This window comes from Neopelma chrysocephalum, unplaced genomic scaffold (genome assembly GCF_003984885.1).
Source record: "Neopelma chrysocephalum unplaced genomic scaffold, ASM398488v2 Primary Assembly neopelma1_97390, whole genome shotgun sequence".
Lineage (NCBI taxonomy): Eukaryota > Metazoa > Chordata > Aves > Passeriformes > Pipridae > Neopelma > Neopelma chrysocephalum.
In genome coordinates, this window is record NW_020926031.1 from 2,365,602 (window position 1) to 2,388,609 (window position 23,008).

A 23,008-nucleotide genomic window follows, 5' to 3' on the forward strand; every position below is an offset into this window, starting at 1 on the left:
TGATATGCAGAAGATATCCTTGGCCATGGCAGAGGGGTTGGACTAGATGACTTCTAAAGATCCCTTCCAACCAAAATAGTTCTATAACTCTGTGAAAAAGCAAACAACACATGCTTACTCCTGACATAAACTGCAACTAGCATGTTCTAGGAAGTAAAATAGGAGGGGTTTCATTAGAAGATACAGGATTGAGACCTCTCAGACTTTGCCTTCCTCAACAGTTATCAAATCTTTAATCCCCAAAACAGCACCAGGAGTTAAAACTGAAATAGTCAAAATCATCTTCTTTCCTCTCCTTCACACCTTTGACCAGTGATACCATATTTTACTACTGGCAACAGTGTCAGGAAGGGTTTGGTGTGTTCCTGTGTGTGTGTGCGTTGTCCCCCTGCCCCAATATTTTAGTTACAGGCAACGATTTCTGACAGCAGATCTTAAATTCTGTCAGAAGTTGCTTTTCCTAACACAGCCTAGGTTGGTAATCACATCCCCTAAGTGGTTTCCTTTGTCTTGTGTTGTGCGGAATGGTGTTTCCTTAGAGAAACTGGTACTTTCAACTCCCTGCAAACTGCCAACAGCTCCTGAAGTGACAGGTCAGAAAGGAAAGCAACATCTGCAAAACTAACACTTTTCTTCCAGTCACTCCTAGAAAGACTCGAATTATGTTACCTAAAGATCCCCAGAACATTTCCACATCAAATAGAGATCAAGGGTGGAAGTTTCTACCCAGGTTAGCTGGGATGTGCCAATTGCAAGAAGAAAACAAAGGCAATAAGCAGGAAGTTTCATGCAAGCTCTGCTACAGAGGCATGGCAAACAAAGAAGCTGTGGGAGGCGTTGCCCCCCGAGACTTTTATCTGTCAGGGATCCCTCACCACTTCTCTGATCCCTCACCACTTCTCCGCCCAGCATCCTTTCCCCCAAACACACTGCAAACTGAAAACGGATGGAAGCGAGATTAAGCAAAGGAGGAGGGGCAGGGAAGGGGCAATGCTGCTTAGAGGCCCCTATGGGGGCTTGAGCTACAGTGACAGGGGGGCCTTCTCGCTCTGCCGCCCACTCCCGGCCGTGGGCGGGCTCGAACCCGTGGCGCGGCGGCCCCGCAGTGCTCGGCCGGCTGCCAGGCTGCGCGGAGCTCCCGCCGCGGGGCCGCGGCCCCGGTCAGGTAAGGCGCGCTGGGCTCGGGAACGCGGCACCTCCCGCCGGGAGCCTATCCCCTGCACCGCTCCTCTCCCGGGGGCACTCCTGCCTTCCCTTCTAATCCCTCCCCCTCCGCTCAGTTGTGTCTGTTTTGGTTCTGTTGTTGTTTTTTTGTTTTTGTTTTAACTTTTAATTTAGTTTTTCCTCTCTGAGGTATCGTTATTTTCCTGGATTAAAATAACTCAGAATAATTCAAATTTCTATTAATGAAATAAGTCAAATCTAAGAAGAGAGTGTCTCCCCAAAAGCCTTCAAAACCTCGTTTTTAAAAACAGTGAATGGCACTTGGAGAAACTTCTCCCAGAAAGATAATTTAAGAGCCAGCTCCCATTTCCCCCCTCCTCCAATTCCCTGGCAAATCTGCACATCTCACCTCAAATGAATATGTGGATGAACAATGTGCTAGTACTTAAAAATATATATAATATTTAAATGAAAGTAGATCATGTTGATTAAGCCTGTTGTTGGGCACCAAGTAATGAAGAAAGGGAATACTTGAATGAGAGCATTTTGTTTCTCTAGCAGGCTTTTTTTTTTTCTAATTATATAAAAAATCACCTGCCTATATACACAATGTCTATTCAAACTTTATAAATAGGGTTCTTAAAGGTTGTTCTTCATCATGACAACTCCAGGTAACTCTAATGACCTGTCATAGAATAAAGCTGAAGAAGTTTGTACTTAAAGGAAAGGAAGATCCTGCAACAGTCACACACTTACCACGTGGGAAGATTGTGGAAAAAATATCAAATACGTATTTTATTGGAAAATGCTACTTGCTTTCAAAGCCTGTTGTGTCATTTCCTCTTAGACCGAATTCCTGATGACTTTGAGCTCAGTTCCACATCTCAGTCAGAATAACTCCTCTGACTTCAACTTTAGCAGGTACAAAAGTGTGCAGCTGAGCCCAGGATACTCAACTTTGACAACATTCACAGTTTTGTGTGGTTGTACAATTAAAAGCATTTTTTCCTGTGATTATAATTTGCTAAGATATGTGATTCTACTGAGTAGTTTTAATTATATTCATTTGTAATTTCAAATACAAGAGCTTCCTTAATTGTAAAAACCCTAAATTGGTTTGCAAATGGATTTTCTCCTTTCTGGTCTTTCATCCTGTTGCATTGCTGAGAATGGTTAGTTTGTAAATTTGGTTACAGGACATTTACCAACTCAGTGATGAATTAGACCTTGGACTCAAACTGAGAAGCATTTGTTTCAGGACTCAGAAAAATAAAACTTTCTCTAGAAGGTTTCAGACATGCATAACAATAGGAAAATCAGAAAAATCTATGGTTCAAATTCTCAACTTGCATGGAAAAAAAAAGTCATCACTGGTGTAGATTCCCTCCTTTCTTCCTCTTTCCCCCCAAACTAACAAGCCTTTGCAACTGCAAACAAAATTAGTTGCAGACCAAGGGACTGATTTTCTGTCATAAATCTCAAAGGCACATTGCAAGATATTCAGTGAGGAGAGAAGATGGATATGATTGAGCCTAATCTGCTACTGCAGGGCTATTATTTTTCCCTCACGGCCTCGAGCATGTGTTCAGTGACGTAAAGTGACATGACCCTCATTCTCTCATGCCAGAGGCTGCATGGAGGGAAGTTGCAGGCACAATAGTTGGGTCCTGAATAGTTTCTACAATTTGAGACTGTGAGCTTTGCTCAAGCATTCATCAGGATCTACATGGGGAGACACTCCTCCAGGTTAAGGGTTAGAATATTCTAGATCTGTTAACTTTCATAAGGAACAATAATTTAAGCTGACATCAGAAAGACAGGATTTCATCTGTCTTTTCAAATCAAGTTATTTTCTTAATCCCAACCAGCATATTCTGTCCAATCTTCTGGATTTTCAACTATTTATATTAATCATATCTGTTTTGATAGTGCCCAAACAGAACTGTCTCCATATTTGCTACAGGGTATAAAACCACGTTACCCTGGTCTGTGTCAGTAGTGAAGTATGGTACCAGTGCTGCAGTAGCTCTGTATGTGCTCTCAGCCCACACTTGTGGGTAAGCTTTAGAAACCTAGTGATCCAAAGTGCTCACCCAGACAGCTGTGAGGTCTCAGATGGTTGGTGGAAGACCACCCAAGCCATCAGTGTGAGCCACAGTGTTTGCACCTCCCTGCACAGTCAAAAATCTTTGTAAAGGTGTCTTTGAGGTTTCATTCATCATTTGCAGCCTCTGAAGGTTACCTACCTCTGACTCAACCCAAACCCACTCATTCATTAAACTGCAGGAAAAGAGCCTCTCTGCTCTATTGAAGCCACATGGGTGGGCTGTGACTTGTGACTGTCAGACTAGTGTGGCAGAAGATAATCCCTGTCTGCAGGATTGGGTGTGGGGGTACCTTAAAGCATTGACATACACCTTAAAATGGCAGTAAAAGTCTCAGATTTTAGAGACCTGTAGTTTAGTACAAGAAGACTCAAACATTTGCAGAGTTATGTAGAGGTCCAGCTGCCCAGACAACAGAACTGTGATGTACAGAGCAAAAGATTTAAGTAAAAAAGTCTGCATACATGTATAAACAACCATTAACAACCCCATACACTTATGATTTGTTTGGATAATTACAAATGGCAGTAAACATCAGCCATGACTCAAACACCACTAATCTGCTAGACTTTTGATTGTCAGCTCTCTAATACCATATTTAGGAACAAAGTGGAGATAGTTCACTGACTTTTTAAACTAGAAAATAGCCTGTATAACACATTTGCTATAGATTTGTTAACAGATATAAGCAGAGTTTATAATGAGCACTGGCTTTAAGCAGTCATATGAACACATTTGTTTCTTAAAATCTATTCTGTGAATGCTTATTACTACATCCATTTCTGTACATTGTTGAAACCTTTCAGTTCAGTGTTATGCTGGTTGGAAATAGGACATCTGGCACTTGCTCCGTGAAGGTAACTCCTAGAATTGTATTGTCATCCTAAACACCCAGTTGTTATGAATCTGAAATTCATTTTCCAGAAAAACTGTGTAACACTAACAGCATCTTTGCCAGTTATTTCCCAGCTAATCCACAATATGTAATGTATTCAAAATGCAGAGTGAAAACAACAGATAAACATATAAAATAATCCTATTATAGGGTATGCAAGTTACTCTAAAGCTTTGATGTTCATGAAATTGATAGTGCAGGGAACTTGGCAAGAAATACAGAGCTCAATCTAGAGCACCAAATGTCTCTAACAATTAGACAGTACTCATATGATTAATTATGTAAATATTAGCAGCATGGCTAGTCCTTACTCCTTTTGTGGTTAGATGTGCTGATACTAAAAAAAATTTAAAATGGCTGCAACAAAGATTTGTTTGACTTTGATTCTGACCTTCCAGAAGGTGTATTTTGAGGACAGTGATTTTACATGTTAACTTGTACATTATTTGTGACAATCAGTTGTTGCTGATACAGCCTGAAATCTTGCTGTGCTATTTTTTTTAATAAACAAACATTTGTGAAACAGATTTATTTGGGAAAGTTTTAGACTCTCATGAAATGCCTTATACATATATAAATGATTTTTAATTATGAAGTTTCACTTACAGGTAATTTTGCTACATCAGAGAAGCAGTTTTCATTTCTGGTAAATCTTAAATTCATTCTACTTGTTTTAACAATATGACCTTCTGCTGTTGAAGAATATCTTTGACAAAACATCTCAGAGAATAGAACTTGAGAACATGCTTTCAGATTGGAGCAACTTCCGAAGTGTTTCCTTGAGAAAGTGACACTTTCTATTACCTGGCACATGTGCCAATTGTATTGATCAGAACATTATAGCATAACTAGAATCCAGTATTTCACTTTGAACTATTGCCAGATACAGCACCAGTAGAGACCTAACATCCATCCAATTGCTAACATAACACTGTCATAACAGATGGCTCCTGTACTGCCTGTCTGTAAAGAAAACATGACAAGACAGCTACTTTCCAATCCTACTTTGATTACTTGCCCAAGGAGACCTACATGGTTTATGCCTATGCTAGGCAAGGTCAGATGTGCCTAAGGTTTAGAAACAAGCTAGCTGGTATGCCAAAAGCCAGTTTGTCAGCCAAATAAGAGGATGCCCCTTATAATAGGATGCAGACACATGCATTTGTCCACTTTCATCAGTCAGTTCTCCAGTTCGACCTGGAGTTTTGCTGCTGCTGGGTTTTATTTCTTCTTTCTAATTTGCCTCATTAAAAAAAATCCTCTTGTTACTTTTCACTCAAGCTGCAGACTCTGCAGTATTAATCCTAAAAAGAAAAAATTATTTTCATGTGTGAAAATTTTGCATTTCCTTCTGTTTCATGATCTGTATATTTCAGAGACACTTAGTAAGTATCATGAAACTACAGCTATTATAAACAGGCATCCAGATTAACGAAGACAGATAGCACAGCACTTTATTCCAGAAAGTGCTTTCTGTCAGTGACTACTGTCAGTCTGTTGTATGCAGTTGACTATTCCAAGCTGTGGTGATTTTGGCTGGGGTAGATTTACTTTTCTTCACAGTAGCTGGTATGGGGCTGTGTTTTGAATTTGTGCTGAAAACAGTCCTGATATTACAGGGAGGTTTTAGTTATTGCTGAGCAGAGCTTGCACAGAGCCTTTTGTGCTTTTCACATCACCCCACCAGTGAGGAGGCTGGGAGTGCACAAGAAGTTGGGAGGGAAAACAGCTGGAACAGCTGACCCCCAACTGACCCAAGGGATATTCCATGCCATATGGTGTCATACTCAGAATATAATGTTGGGGGAATAAGGGGTGGGAGGTGGGTGGCACTCAGACTGATGGCATTTGTCTTCTCTAGTCACCATCACACACAATGAAGCCGTGTTTTCCTGGGGATGGCTGAACACCTGCCTGCACCCATGGCTTTTACTTTACCTGTTAGATTCTCTTTATCTCAACCAATGAGTTTTCTCACTTTTATCCTTCCAGTTCTCTCCCCACAAGGGAGTAGTGAGTGAGAAACTGTGTGGGGCTTAGTTGCCAGCTGAAGGGAAATAAATTATTTCCTGTGTAACTTGGAAATTAAAATAGTAAGGAAGACCAGTCAGAACAAGAGAAGCCAATGAAGATGGCAATACAGTGTCAGGTGCCAATTTAATAAAAGCAAGGGTAGGAATGAAGAATGAATGAAGAATCTGCAAGTGACAGTGGCATTTTGGGGCCATATCCTGTAGGTGTTTTTCCTTTTTTTGTCTGCCTCTCTACTTTTAATCTTATCTTGTGGCTGCCTTCCATTTCCCCACTACCTTTCTCCCACTGAGTCCTTAGTATTTCCAGCTTTCCATCATTTCCCCTCCAATTGGTTCATATTGATCTAACAAACAGAGGATGAAGTAAAGAATATAAAATCTCACTGGTTACATTGCAGTTCTAGTAGACAGTGCAAGTAGGATAATCCAGAGCAGGGGAGGTAGTTGTACTTCCCTGGCATTGTGGGTGAATTGCTTCTGACTTTCTAGCGGCTTTTCAGTCAAGCATTTAAAGACACTGTCGTTCAACAGTTTGGATCAGGAAGTAAAATGCAACTGCAATCTAATTCAGCTGATATTCTAAAACCCACCATCTGCTTTTTATTTTAAGATAATTCTACACACAGTTTTAGATGCCTGCAGTAACAGCCATGGGAATTCAGGCATATGGCTACTGCCATATGACAATGTGTATTATCTAATAATTTTTAGTCTTTCCCATGCATCCACTTGCACATAAGATATTTTGGTATAACAGGCATCTCATCCTTTGATTCATTCACACAAAATTCACTTCCAGTGAAATTTTAGGATACTACTACTACCTCTGCCAGCTGTCTGCCTCATCCCATTTCAGTCTCAAAGGTTTGTGAAACTTGCATAATTCACTGTTCCTGTCATGCTGAAGATAATAAATACTGAATTCCCAAGAGAAATGCCAAAACATTAGATAGCATTTACAGTCCTAATCTGATATGATTAAAAGTAGAAAAGTGTTGTTGTCTCGTCGTATGAGAAACTGGGGCAGATATTTTACCTTCACCTCAATTACTTAATGATATGTTTAGAACATGAAGATGTGTCAATATATGCATAATAGTCTGGACATCATGAAGTCTGTCTAGTTAAACCGAATGGCTCAATATTCTTTGCAGAAAACAAGTTATGTGTCTTTTTCTAGGCTCTGTGAGAGAGGAAAATATTATGGGTTCTGCTGAACTAGTTTTAAATACCAGTAGTTACGTAGGTACACATAAGCAAGAAGTAATCCTGCTGTGAATGTATATTATTTGCCAAAGAAATGCATGACAGGAAAGGTCCAGATGTGCAAACATGCCAAGAGGCAGGCTTTTCAACAGAACAAACCAGCTTAGTAAGCCCCATAAAAAGGGGGCAACAGAGAAAATGTGTGCGTGCACGCAAGCGTGTACACACATGCAGCAGAGATTTATATATCCAGCTTAAGTATTAGCTGTGAAACCTCTTAAGACTTCAATAGCTGCCCAGTTCTCTTCCTTGACTGGCATGCAGTGTCTCTTTGCAGTGATAGGATGCCAGTTGACATGGGAATTAGATTTCTTGATTAGTATTTCTTATATAGAAATTACAGATGCTCTCCTTCCTGTTATTTCCACGCTCTCTCTTCCTAAGCATACAGAAGTAATCCATGCGCTGTAGTATGGATTTGACCTTTCATATGTTAAAGACCAAAATTCTCCATCCCATCCTCCCATAAAATTGCTATATTGGATGTTGGTAAAGATCTAAAGGTAAACCAGCTGCTTTAGAAAGAAATCAGTAATCAGCCCACTCCTTTTCATCTTCAGTACTGTAAAAGCTAAAACCAAACAAGTACGGAAATATCCATAGGTTCCCTTAATCTGTTTATAAAGGATCTTCAGACATATTAGGAGCTGATAGTAGCAATTCAAAAGCTAAATATAAAAGCAGCTTTATGAAGTACTTATAAAGTCAGTAAGAGGCTTTTTATTTTTAGCGTATTTTCCTGTGAGATAAACATAATGAATGTAGAAAGCATCCAAGCCCAAAATGAGATACGGAAAAGAGATCCCACGATCTGCACTAGGAGTGTTACAGAATCAGCATGTAGAGAGCAATGTTCTGACAACACCATCTGCCCATTTGGGCTGTTTTTTCCTATTACCAGCTCTCTTAATGTCTCATGCATGATTTTCTGTGGAAGTCAGGAGGAGTACATGATTTATTTTGACATTAATATTTATCAGGCTAGTGTATGCCTAAAGTATCCAAGATGCTGAGAATGTTTACTCCTTTAAAAAGCCATTTAAATGGCTTTCCTTTTTCTTTGGAGACATTAACAACTCATTTTGTCACTTCACTGTTACATAAAAGTCATGTACCATTCACATGGCATTAATTTAAGTAAATACCACTAATATTACTCTTGCTAGAACTACAGACTGAATGGAAAATTACTTTGGAGTTAAAAAAGTTTCCTAACATTTTGCATTGGTTACTAAAGGATGATGAAACAAAGCTTCAAGTTGTGAAGCTTCAAATTCTTTACTATTAGCAACTTATTGGGAAATTAAACTGCAAGATACTCCTGCAAAACTCATTCTGGACACTGAAAATATTATGTTTGATTGTCCCTTCCTAAAACCTGCAACAGATATTTCATTTTTATTTATTAACATTTAAAAATTATTTTGCGGATTCTCAATAGGTAACATTCCTATCATGTGGGGTTTTTTAGAGTTTTGAAGCAAGTCCGAAAAATAACATTTCTCTGCTCCGATGAAATATAGCAAAAGCGTGCACAGTCTGTGAATTTCAGATCTGTTGCATGACTGCATTAAACTATGGATTGATACTCTTTTCATCCAGAAATGGATTACAGAGCTGACAGATTACTTAAAATAACCATTCTGGATGTGAATCATACTGACAAAAGCAAAGAAATCCCATTCAGAAGAAAACATCTTGCCTCAGCCAAACATTTTCAGAATGTGGATGATTATGTATGATTATTTATATAGGGTCAAAGGATTTTTTTTTAATAGCTAGAGGTAGAAGCATATAATTTCATTTTTTCTCATTAACAAAAAGATTACCAAAGTTACATATCATAGGTATGGATACTACCCATGAACCAGAGATGTTGCTCTTAAACAGCTCTGTGTTCTATGATGGGGTTATGTGTTGCCATTACAAGGAGTGCACTGATATGCCAGAGATGCACTCATTTACAAGCATGAATAGGAAAGAAAAAATTCAATGTTTGCAATTCTGCTGCACATGATTACATTATTTTTTATATATTTATGAATAATATATATATTTATATTTTTAGCAATTTTCTTAATATTTAAAGGACAGAGGCAAAAATGTAAGAGCTATAGTTTACTGGAATGCATCTTCTATTGGTAAATTAAATAAGTCCTGATGCCATCTCTTTTTTTGAAGTTTTGAGAGTTTTCTAATTGATGCAGATATTTACCAATACATTTGTAGTAGAAGCTATTCAAGATACAAGTGTTGAAAACCTTGGGAAATTAGTGTATTTGAAAAGCAAATACGTTGTAAAACATTACCTCTGCACCTTTTGTTTTTAGGAGCCACAAGAACTTCTGAAACAACTTGTGACAATGTGCAGTCTTAAGTGCTGCAGTCTGAGAGCCCTTTTTCTATTGATCCTCTATAGGTAAGAATTATTTGCTAAAAAATATTATTTCTTCAATTTATAATACTATCAGTTATTTTATAATAAATTTACTTATAATTAGAAAGATATCTGACCAGGTAACAAAGTTAAATCCTCTTGACAGTTGAATCTTGTCTCTTACAAATATTAAAGAACCAGGGTATTAATAACAGAAATACAGGACTGAACTTCATGAATCTCAGCTGCCTGGATTGAGTTACAGATTTTTTTAATTGGAAACATGGATGGGGAAAAAAGAATGAAATTTAACTTAAACAAATGATCCATTAAATGGAGGATTACTGGGTAGAGAGTGTGAATAGCATTTCAGATGCTTAACAAATTTAGACGAGCGCAAGGTCCTTGCCTGTAGCATAGTACCTTGCCCAAGGACGGAAGCACACAGTACACCTGGATTTACTACAAGCTTGAGATAGTAAAATCATCATTGTGCACTAAAAGGAGAGTATCTTAGAAAGAATGACCTCTTTAAAATACTGTTTTCTTATTCTCTGTTGATGAAATTGTGAAGTCTTGAGGAAATCTGAGTTGTGTTAAGCTGGAAAGTGAAAATAATCTCTTCTGTGTACAAGCAACCCTTCTAAAAGTGTAGTTGCCATGACAAAAACACTTAACATAGAAATGGAGCACTTAAAATATATTGCTGCTATAAAAATGGGGAAAAATATTCTTTATAAGTAATTCTAATAAGAAAATGTAAGCACGGAAAGTTAAACATTGTCACCATCAGCTTCAACTCAAGTATTTAAAGCCTGTGAGCCACTTCTCTATCTAGAATTGCCTAACCTACTTCATCTTTTACTAAATTCCTCAATATAAGATTCAGCCTGAGCTTTAGCTCAAGTGGGTGTGCAAACAGACTTTCACTCAGTTGTAGGGGCAGGTGGAACAGTGTGCTGAAAGGGAGTTTAAAGCATCTACTTCCCCCACCTTTTTCAGTACTATGAAGAGGTCTTCGTCCAGAACACACACTTGCTCTAATTCCACCTTCCTTCCTCCTCAGCTGAGACTTGCCACATTCTGTAATAGCTAGATGACTTATGGCTTAGCAATAATAAAACATTGCTAAGAGATCAACAAAATTGCAGAAGCGTCTAAGTAATAAGGAGGCAAAATTCCCCCAGAAGCTCAGCCTGTGGTATATAGTTGCCTTCATTATTATCAGACAGACTTTATAAATTTTCTTACAGCTTCATATGGCTCTGAGTATCCAGAAGCACAGAGTTCATTCCTGTGTAGTATCCATGGGAGTCACATGCATGCACAACACCTGTTTAGCTTAGATAGAAGTACACTGCTTTGAGCTGATGTGGTCCTGTTGCACCCAAATCCAAACACAGGTCGAGAAGCAGCTCTGTCACTTGGTTATCTCACAGACAAGATGATGCTTAGGTATACAAATGCGTTTTTCCAGTGCAAAAATCAGGAGGGGTTTGTGAAAGTGCTGTTTAAAACAAAAATGATCCTGCTTGGCACTGAAACACAGAAATATTTCTGAGCTATATCCAGGGGCTGAGGTGCACCCAAAGCAAGGACCATGATTTCTCCCTGAGTGGTCCCTTGGATAACCCACCTGTATATGCTCTGGTTAATGTGTGAAGAGAGTTTCCTCTAGTGATTACTTTATAATCAGTAATGGTGTGGGGTTGGTTTTTTTTCCTTTCTGTCTCTCTCTTCCTGAATGAGACTTGTTAACTTCACTTTCAGCACTTGACATTAAATTACATTACAATCACATCAAGGGCCCATTTTTAGTATTAAAATCTATATCTGGGGAGTAGCCCAGAAGTATTTTTAATTTTTTTTAAGAAGTAGAAATGAAAAAATTGAGGCAAATTTGTCTGAGTAGTCAATAGAACATGCAGTTCAAATCATTATCAGGAATCAGCTTAAGTAAATGTATGCTATTTAGTTCTAAGAAGGGCTCCCATTTGTTTCAGAAAGAGTGTTTTCAAATTAAAGAATGTTAGCCTGGGTTTATGGAGGCAGAGATAGAAAATTCTGTGGGATGTTTATTTCTTTTTTTTTTTTTTTTGACTGAGCTTAAGAGTACATATGTCACTTCAGTGTTTGTTCCTGTATCTGGTAGGTGGTAGCATAATGCTACAGTTTCAACCTCACCATTTAACAAAAAAATGGTGACAGTACTGTCTGTTTTGCAGAGAATTAATCAGTGATGTAGTAGATTTTGCTACGTTTTTTTCTGTAAAGACCATAAAAAAAACCTTATCCTTGAGCACAAGTATGAAATCAGAAGTAACACCTTTATTTACATCTGTAAACCCTTTTCCTGTCAGTGAATTGCGTGAAATAAAGCTTTTTTTATTTTTGTTTTCCTGAGGGGAGTGCTTCAAAAGCTTGCTCAGACTGTATCTGGCATTTTGTTTATCTTCTCTCAGTTCTAAGGTGTTTCTGTCTCTTTCATGATACATAACTTCTGACAAAAAATAGCCAGGAAAAATATTCTTGTACATGTGTCTAGACTGTACTTTTGCTTAAAGTGGTGATATATACTATGGTTTACGGCAAATGTTCCCTCTTTCCCTCCAGTTACCCCATTCTGTTAAGACACTAACTTGAAAGTGTCTTAAATAACAAGCAGTTGTTGTAGCTTCCAAGTATAGCCAAGCCCATAAAAATACTAGTTTTTGAACCACAAGAATAACTAGGGAAAATAAATAATTGCAATTCAGATTTTATGAAAGCAAGCATAGGTCATTGAACCTGATGAGTTAAAGCATTTAAAGCACTGACAGCCCAGAACAGATAGATATTCCCAGCTGACAAATATACTCAGTTTGGTTCTGTAAAAGCACGTTCTCTTCTCAGTGGCTGGAACAGCTGTTTCAAGGCAATTCCATTCTTAAATGCATACCAGTGTATTTCACATACATTAAGAAAACGGAGGAACTAAAACGCCATCTTCATTTAACTATAAAACATATAGTTAAATATAACAACAGAAATATTAGGTAAAAGAGAAGTTTAGATGAATTGATGAGAAGATGCACATGCATAAGTGGAATGAATCTCAGCTTTTACTTTTACACTTTGTGAATGTTTGCAGCTGTGAGCTCACTCTTGCTTAGCAATGAAGAGAGGACGTGAATCAAAGAGAACTTTAAAGGAAACAGAGCATCATCCCTTAAAACACAGAAAAGCCAAACCCCTTAAGGCACATAACTTCTGCAGATTCCTTGTCTTTCAACAATGACAATCTGCTTCTGAGTATCCCCAAAGTTACCAGGATGGTAACACCACACACTCACATTTAGGAGGCATCAGGTTCCTCTCACATATTGGCTTATAGGTCTTCTCAAAGGTTGTATGGCCAAATAGCACACAAGCGACAGTGCCTCGTTAATTCAGAGCCTCAATTACTGCACAACAGCTTTCCCAGGCCAACAAGTTCTTAACCATAACATTCAAAAGACCAGTGATACCAAGCTACACATCATGTTTTAAGGAGGGGAATCATGAATTACCTCAGGTGATTTAAGGGAAGGACTTGCATAAAAAGTTTTAAAGCTATATTTCAGAAAATAGCTGTTAATGATAATGAATCAGAGCTCTCTACAATTGCATACTGATCAGCAGAATAATATTATACCCTTGCAGTGGAAAAGAAACAAGTTTTCCTTTAATGTTTCACAGTGTGTAAGACTTATTCAAGAACAATCCAGTTCTGCTGTGAAATTAAACTCATGCAGATCATTAAACACTTAGCTAAAATTTATATGTAAATTACAAAAGCCTAGATATCAATTAGAAGTACAGTATTTAAGAAATCAATTACATTCAAGTACATTTCCAACTTTAACACCTTTGTGCAACATAAAACAGGTCTTTTTATTTGTATTCATATTTCAACTCAACTTGAAGTGTGTTTGTTTCTTTATGACAAAACTTACAGGAGAAACTTCCCTTATTTCAATGCTGGCATTACTCAAGACCGCTCTTGAGTAAAGTAATAACATTGTTCTCTAGCAATACAGAAATAAAAAGAAACCGGGGACAAAATAAGGGAGAATATAGGACTATTCAAATATCTAAACTATATGTATTACAAGGCAGCTAATGAAAAACAGCTACTTCTGTGGGAATAGGGTCTGGTGAGCAGAAAATTACACAGCAATAGCAGCACTTCAGCCCAGTGGACACCACATCTAAAACCACAGTGTGATTTGGCCACGCGCATTCAGTGAGATCATCTTAGCATTTAAGCTTTGCCAGTTTAAGATACTGAATTATTCCTAGTGGATGAAAACCACAGTTTCCTGACAGAACAACTCAAACTTTCTCAGAAACAGAGCAAAATTAAAAACAAAAGATCAAGCTTTGGCAAGCTACAGAAGACCGAGAAAATAATGCAGAAGAGCAAATAGTGTTTCCAGGAGCAGTTCTAAGAAAAGCTGGGAATAAGAAATTCAGTGAGGATTTAGCAGTATTAAGAAAGACCACAAAACACCGGTATCCCCTTACCTATTAGTTTCTTCTCCCCAGGGCCAAACCACCACAGCTACAGCTCTTGATACCTACTGTAGGAGAACTAATGACCAGTCAGTTCTCATGCAAGGAAGTAAAAAACATAGATTTGCTCTCCTGGTGAATAAATAGGTGGCTACTCTCCATCAGCAGAGACAATATCTCTGCTTGCAGCCAGCTGAACCTCATTGAGTCAATCAATTGTCTGCTTCTCACCTTCGTAATTCATACCCCACTTTTCTCAAATAATTGGCAACAAGTGGTCAGTACCATTTGTGTTTTAATTAATGAAGAGCACAGCCTGAATCTGTGATGGGTGAGCACACCCTGCTCACAGTCTTGGGGTGCTCACCTTAGGGGTTAGGCAGAAATATCTTTTGCTGTGGGACTGCTTCACCATCATCATCATGGCTAGGCTTCATGAACGAAGATTTGGGAAGGGCTCTACCCACATTTGCTACAAGTGCACTGGTGGCTAAAAAGGCCAATGCGAGATAGACAAGTCTTGTTGCAAAAGGCTGTGGGACTGCTACCTGCAGTGTAACAGCCCGGCCACAAGTGTCCCTCCACAAATGCTAACCACTAAGGCCCATAAAACATGAAGAGGGATATATAAAAATGAATCCTGAGGGAGTCTGAGTGAAGAATTGCAATTTTGGTATATATCCTCCTTAGATTCTTCATTCATCTAGTGACTGTCATGTCCTGAACCCCCCATGGGACCATTGCAGGGGCCCCGGGGTAAAAATGGGGTTTGTAATTCTTTATATTTACTTCTATGGATTGTATTTGTAGCTGTTTCTGAACAAACAAGGTATTTGAATTCTTACTATGCTTCACTGACTTTGCCCAACAGGATTATTTCTATAACCTATTTAAAAATTGTGTTGTGAAAGCAGAATTTTAAGAGTGTTTTTATGCACTAGTCTCTGACGTTGGTTTCTGTCTCTCTCTGAGAGCTAAATGTAATGTATTTCATTACGTAAAAAGAAGCTTAATTTTAAATACAGAAATAAACAGTCATTATCTCTTCCACATTCCTAGATTATAACAATAATGCTCTGTTTACAGATAAAGTATTAAAGAAGATTGTTTCTCAGGTGAAGAGTTAAGAAATAATAAAATTTAAAGAAGCAATAGACTTTAAGCTATAAAAGTTATATTTTTTTCCAATAAGAGACTAATGTAGATTATGAAATCTGACATTTTCTGGAATTTTTTTTTTACAGTGCTGCAAAATGCTAACATGCATCTATTTCATAATATGTTGTCTGATGGACAGTAATCAACAGTACCCTTGAAACTAATACAGCATTTTCTTGGAATGTCATCTTTGCTATAATTGATAATGTCTTTTTAAAACATCCTCATTTTCAATTGCTTTTAGGTCAATGCAAGTTCCTAGAGCTGAAGGAAAAAGTGAAATTCTACCTCCAACTATACAAAAAATAATAAAAGGATACAACAAGTATCTACGTCCGTTTTTTGATAGTAAGTAGAAAAGCTCTTTCAATAAGACTGAGCTATAACATAATGTGGTGTCTAAAACTCAGCAGTGAGAGCAAATGGGTTTTTTTCTGTACTTTTTTTTCCTCCAGTGTTTTACAGTGACCGATCTGATTATACATGTTCTATGATATAATAAGATAGAGTGTAATAGCTTTTGTGACTTAAAGTGAAACTTATATATTCCAGGCATTCACAAGCTAAACTTCCAGACTCTGTTAGAAACTTGTCTATCATTCTACATGTTTCTTTATGAAATAGCTGTAACATTTTACCTGTTTAAAAGCATAATTTCCTCTGAATTCCTAAACAATAACTATAAAAATCTTTGATTAAAGATTAGAAAGCTTTATATATCAAACTGTTCATAATAGCAAAGGCAAATCTTGTTGCTATACGAAGTATTACATGCATCAACTATAAGATTGCAAGAGAATTATTTAATAAACGATTCTTGCCTCAGGTCGTAAAGGTCACTGGACAGATATACTGCAAAACTATGGGGGAAAATGAATTGAAAATGTCAGTTCCCTGCATCAGAAAGCAATGGTCACCAAATTGGAAGACCCACATAGTCTGCACCAAGGCTGATTTTACTGCCCTGCAGTGCAGTCAGCTGGACACCTGAAATCTCAGTGACAAACATCTTCCTTTCTTGAGTCAGGCTGTTGCAAACACCAGAAATACTGAAGAGTTGTGATGTGGCATGAAGATCTCTTTCTGGAGAAACTGCAGAACTCTGAAGAAGAAAATATTCTGAATGTTGAAAAGAAGCTCAACACCATGTGTCTGTCAGAAAATAAGCTTGCAGGCTGAATGCTAGGCAATAGTTCTTAAGCTAGATATTCAGAAGTGTTTGAGGTTTCAAGTGAAGATTTTTACATCCCTCTATATATTGCTTAAAATAATTGACTAAAGAGTTTCTCAAACCATACTGTTTGCTCTTGCTATCTAAATACCTGGTTCCATACGGATACTCTACATCATGTGCAATTTCTGAATTTGTTTCATAAAAATATTAAGATACATCTGTATTTTAGGATAAAGGAAAACTATTTCATCTGTTTGTTTTTATGGTAATTAGCTGCCAACAAAACTGCTATAAAATATTTAATGCTCTAAGGAGAGTTTCAGAAATACAAAAATAACTCTAATAAATAAACTAACCCTTTCTCACTGGAGATAATTCATAATGTAAAATAACTGTGTTCGGTGGCCATTAATATATTTTATTCATTACTTCATGTTAGTCATTACTTTCATGTAGAAATTCATTGGCACTGCTGTGATTCATGTGCTTCGGTAGACAGCAGAGTTTCATTGCAAAATCCTAGGATAGCAATTAAGACCAAAAGTAAAGCACTTTTGAGTTACAAATCTCCCTTTTCTTTCCTCAGTTTTTTTTCCCCCTCAGCTGTTTTATTGCAGCAAGGCTATAGTTCTTTTTTTCTGGCTGGGTGTTTTGTTCAGAGAGATGCTAAGGACACTCTGTTTGCCTGTAAATCCCAGAGGGCCTTAAGCACCGATCAAGTCTTTGTCACACACAAAGCCAGTCTAGCACCTCCAGACAGTGCCAGCATTGCTACATATGCTCACTGCAGCTCAGGCATGCAAACATTGCCTCAGAAATCTTTGATGGATCTTTATTAACCCTAGTGCTGAAGGAGTGAGATGACACTGAAAAAATACATTTTATGGATGCCATTTCTAAATGCACAGTTGGTGGTTTTGTGAGAAATAAGTTTGTAGGAATAATTTATGTTAGAATAAGTCAGGAAATGCTCATCCTAGTTTTTGAACCTGTAGCTTTTTGCAAGATCATTTGGGACCGCTTTCCATGTGATGGAGGCATGTGCTTGGGCTGGGAAGTGGTATCAGTCCAGCCCTAGCCCCTCTCTGTTACTGGCAAGGTGAGCTGCACTTCTCATGAGGTTCAGGTCCAGAAGCAGAGCTAGTGAACTACCCAAATCCTCAGTTTAACAAGCCTGCAGATTGTACTTATCTGTGTGACTACAGCTATGCTACCTTTGTTCCATGTAATATTTTCCTTCTTTATAAGGGTATGGTTATTTGCCTGCAGCTGGTGTACCTTGTATCTGTTCTTTGTTAGAAAGATTTCAATAGAACTGTCTTTACTCAGAATTATATCAATGTTTACAGCACAGCTGTCAAAGAGTTGTTGAAGCCAGAGTATCAATTTAGTCATTGATATCTCTTCTGTGACTTCCCCCTGTCCTATTCCCCCCAAATCCTTAATTTCTTTGGTATGATATTTGCATGTTTATAGTAAGAGACTGACCAATTAGAGATGGATCTTAAGATCAAACTGCTGGTTAGACTTGAGTAGGCTAGTGAACAAATACATGATAAAAACATAGAGTGGGGTATTCTGGTGGAGATCATCAGCTACTATAAAAGCCTGCACAGTCCTGATATAGTCTGAGAAGCAAACTTGTGTTTCTAGAAATATGAACAGAAAAGGATCGATATGCATATTAATCTGGAGATCTGTGTTTGCTGTCTGCAATGCATGAAAGGATTTGTATATATGGGAAACTAATACATGTATGTTGATATGCAGAAATATGCAAAAACAGCCTTCTTAAGACACTTGGTTTTCTTTTTTTAAATTTATTTTAGGCCAAGATCCCTTTGCTTTCAAAAATATGCATATTTCTGTTTATTTGTGCATTAGATATGCACTCATAAATATGCACGAAGAAATTTGTCATAAAACTAGATAGTATTATTTATTGGCATCTACAGTGCTTTGAGCTTACCATTAGCTAATCATAGTGGAACTATGAAATGTGATTTTTATCAAGTGTGAGAGGGCCAGGGGTTAGCTTGAATTTTAGAATAACATAATTCAAAGTAATTTTAAAGTTATTTGTGCTTGAAAATTTTCTTCAGTCAGGAAGTGGGAATTTTAGAATTGACGCTTGCTGCCAAGATACAATCATACTCTTACAAAATCAGTGACACTGAACTCCTTAATATTTAGCAAAATGTGGGTTTAGTCCTGAAAAGAAAGCATTAGGTATAAACAAATGATCATAAAATGAAAGTTCCTTTCTCCTAAAGCCAGAACAAACAGAAATATTTACTAGTCAAGGCAATTTTATGGCAGCTCATAAATTCTTAGTTTAATAAACCCTCCGTTTGCCTATTAGTTTGTGTTTGGTCCTTATGTGCTGAGACTGGCAGATGACTGGAAATTACCCAAGTAGATACAACTCAGCTAGTGTCATTAAGGGGACCATGAAGATATGTTTCATTTGAATCCAGTGACTGTGCAAAACAACATAAAAACTGTCGTCTTCTCTCCTTGCGTGGATTGAAACTAATGCTTTTCTAGATTTTAAGTCTGGATTAATCTCACTTTACTTTAGTCATCTCCTTCCATGACGGTCACCCTTTAGGCTCTTGCTACCCAAGTGTTCCAATTTATGCATAACACAAACTGTCATTTCCATCTCTAAGCACCTAAATTAGGTGCCCAAGGTTGGATTAGTCAAAGCCAGTCTTAGTATGACAGAGGTTTGCAGACAAGTAAAATTGGCTGAGAGCTTTATGTTTGTCCATAGTGGGTGGCACACACCAGTTGCCAAATCATGAGGGGTACTTTTACACATTGTTCAGTACAGAGGAATCTCAGCTGAACTGGTTATTTAGCTCTGCCCTCATCTAAATGTTACTATTAAAAATGTTCTTTTTCCTTATCTATAGCATTTAGTGTCATTCTTAGAGCTGGTTCATCAAGCAAGTCTTCATAAACTGAACACATAGTTCTAACTGTGAAATTTTTAAAAATTACCTAATTTAGAATGATTTTAGCCATTCTTTTGACTGGAATGTGAAATACTCCTATACTAGATATTGCTCCTCAATATAATATCCATCCTATTCTTTTAGACATATATGTAATTCTTCTATAGAAAAGTTGGCGTAAGGGATTTAAGAATGTGCAGTTATTTCCCTTAAATATGCTACATAACCCTAACATTTTATCTCAGCCATACAAGTTGATTTCAACCTCAGGTTTTCTGCTGAAACCGTGTAGACCAATTTTATAACTTTAGCTGCTGTGCCAAACCTCTCTGAATTAATGAGTAATTCCTGCTGACTTCAGTGAGCCTTGGATCAGGTTCACAGAGTTGTTAAAGGATGCATAAAATGTTGTAAATAATTTTATACAAATAGATTTTGTTCTGTGATTGAACGTGATAATTTAAGTGTTCTAATTAAAAAGAGAGACTAGGAAAAGGTCACAGCTAAGTACATTTGAATATAGAAGCTGCTTTCAAGTGGTGTAGAAAGGTGTCATGGTTAAATCAGTTATTCTAAATCACATTTAAAAGATTATTTTCCTTAGCTTTGTAATGAGTAATATATTTCATGGTCTTAAGTTTTAAATGAAAGCAAATCAAATCTATGAGTCCAATCTTCTGGGTAAGGTCAGTCATCATGGGGTTTTTTTCCTCAAATGCTGTTTATATTAAGTTCTATGAATTTATTTAGATGAAGACTTTTTAGTCTTCAGAAGTGTACAATTTACCCCCAAAGAGACCCAGAGATATCACAATGTTAGCTGTGTCTAACACCCTTTGATTTATTGAGGGAAACTGACAGGGTATGTGAGAAAGAAATACCAAAAAAATCATCATTTAAAGATGATTTAAATGATTTAAAGAGCATTTTATGACCCACTTAGCCAATGTCTAATCCTTCAGAGAAAGGCAAAAAGCCCAGAATATGTAAACTTCAGCATGCAGATGATAATGTAGATTTTCCTTCCTTTTCCATGGAACTGAGAGACACTATGAGACTCACTGCCACCAAACCCGGCTTCCTGCATACAGGACAGTTTGGATTTTGGTTTGGGGTTTTTCTACCCCCCAGCCCCTAAATGCAAAGTTCTGGAGGCTCCAACTTTCCAACAGTTATTAAGTTCAGTTAGAAAAAAAAATCAATTTATTTGAAGTTTCATGTTGTCTCTACCTTCCATCAACTGTCATCTTGCTTTGCTTTGCCAAAGAATGTGCACAGCTTACAACTAGATCCATTTTCTGACATTGGACAAATCACTTCTCTGGCTTCTCTTTGAGGAGCTGAGTAAATGATGTTCCTTGATTTTTATGTTATACACTCTGATATTAAGCTTCCAAATTTTTTGTCTTCTGGAATATTTCTTTTTATCACATGAACTCTGTCTGCTGTTTGCATATTTTTTTTTCAAATGTGGAAAACAAATTTTGTCATTGTCATCCCATAACAGTCTTGCCAATACAGAATAGATTGCAAGATAGCTTAATTCTGTGCATTACTCCCCATTGCCAAAGCACAAGATGGAAAGAGCATGTTGAAATGATTATCTGTGACAACCTCTAAATCCTTTTCAAAGGCACTGCTTGCCAAGATAGTTTCTTATCCAGTACATACTGCCTGCATTATTTGTCTCCACATTAATTACTTGCATTTGGCTGTATTGAAATGTGTTTTTTGACAAGTGATTTAACAAGTCTCCGCTAATTTTTGTCTTGTCCACAAACTGTACCAGTGAAGCAACATCACTGTCTAAAGATTATTGACGTGAACAAATAGGATTGAAGCTGATTCCTGCTAGAAATGGGTCTGTCTTTTGATGTCTTTATATCAAGAATTACAGTTGAGATCTTTCAGAAGGCCTCTCTTAATCTGTCCAGTTTCTTAATGTAAATATTTGTCAAGAAAAATATGTTGTGGTGGGAAGTTTAATGCACTGAAAAAAGTCTAAGCATAATGTCTCTCTTTATGTAAGAGTTCCATAATACTCTAAACCAAAGCAAAGCTGGCGATCAGAGAGACAAAATCAGTTTTTTAGGAACCTATAATGAATTATTCTAGTGATAATCTTCCTTCTAATTCTCTGTTAGAGTTGCAGTATTTTATCCAATGTTGCTGAAAAGATGAGATGTTCTTACAAAAAGCCACCTCTCTTGAGGTATTTCTGAATGTCAGGTTTGTTTTGTGTTTTCTTAAACTAAATGAAAAAGAGCTCACACGAACAGCACTACAAGTTATTGATAGTGCCGATGGATTTCAGTAGTAGGTACACGCATGACACAGTGATGGTTACTTTGTTACTACAAAGTTTAACAGACTGGGATCTTTGCAGTGCTCCAAACTTAATTTTTAGGTATGCTGTCTGCCACTCTTCTGGCTGCTTTCCCATATGAGATCACTATGAATATCTATAAACTGCATAAAGTCCCTGTACATAAATTTCAGTGAAAAGTAAAGTGTATGTTGCTTAGATTGCACAGCCATTGCTTAACAAGGCACTCCCTTTGGCAATCCTTTGCCATGCTTTGAAGATTTCCTTCGCTAATGCAGGACAGACTGACTTTAGTTTTTTTCTGAAGGTCGGTAGATTTCTTCTGAAGTTGTCATTGTACATACAACTTCTGCCAAACATATGGAAATGTAGGAACTGGCTGCCTCATCTGGTCTCCTGCCCAGCTTTTGACACTGTCAACAGGAGAGCATTCAGAGGAAGTTCAGGGAAAACCCTGGTGAATAATTATGGGCAGACTCATTCTGTTATTAATACTTAACAATTTATAGTGCCTTCCTGAAAAAGCATTTAGCCTCACACACAAAAAAAGAAATCAGCATTTTACTATTAATATTGTTCTGATTTGACTAACTGTTGTAGCAAATCAGTTCTCAGCAGCTTGTATGCTGTTAATAAAGATCCTTTTCATAATTCTTTTCCTGCAGAACTCCTCCCATACAGCATGTTGCTGTATCTTAGGTGAGATAATTTTCTGCTGAGTTTTCAGGAGTGCTGGGCTTGACAGACTGGAGCACTTGGGCTGTGCCAGCTGTCAGCTGGGGCTAGTGGAACAGGATGGTTTTGTCCTGACTGCACTAGCACTCCTTAGCACTTGAACCTCAAGACAAGTCTGTGCTAGCACAATCAGTTTGAGCTTGAAGTACCTCTTAACCTGAGCTGGAGGTCTTGTGGTGTTTGGGAGTCACCCAACACTCTTTACAACTACCTGAAAGGAGGTTGTAGCCAGGTGGATATTGGTCTCTTCTCCCAGGCAACTAGCAGTAGAACAAGAGGATA

At 37.5% G+C, this 23,008-nt stretch overlaps 1 protein-coding gene across 1 annotated transcript in view; it reads left to right on the top strand.

Annotated features, from left to right (window-relative positions):
• The first annotated feature begins 1,127 nt into the window (after positions 1-1,127).
• Positions 1,128-23,008, top strand: part of LOC113961729 (gamma-aminobutyric acid receptor subunit pi-like) — a 47,687-nt gene continuing 25,806 nt past the window's right edge. The window contains exons 1-3 of the mRNA XM_027672248.1: positions 1,128-1,165; positions 9,794-9,882; positions 15,776-15,879. Of these exons, the coding sequence (XP_027528049.1) occupies positions 9,827-9,882; positions 15,776-15,879 (160 nt within the window). The 5' untranslated portion in view covers positions 1,128-1,165; positions 9,794-9,826. The remainder of the gene's footprint in view (positions 1,166-9,793; positions 9,883-15,775; positions 15,880-23,008) is intronic.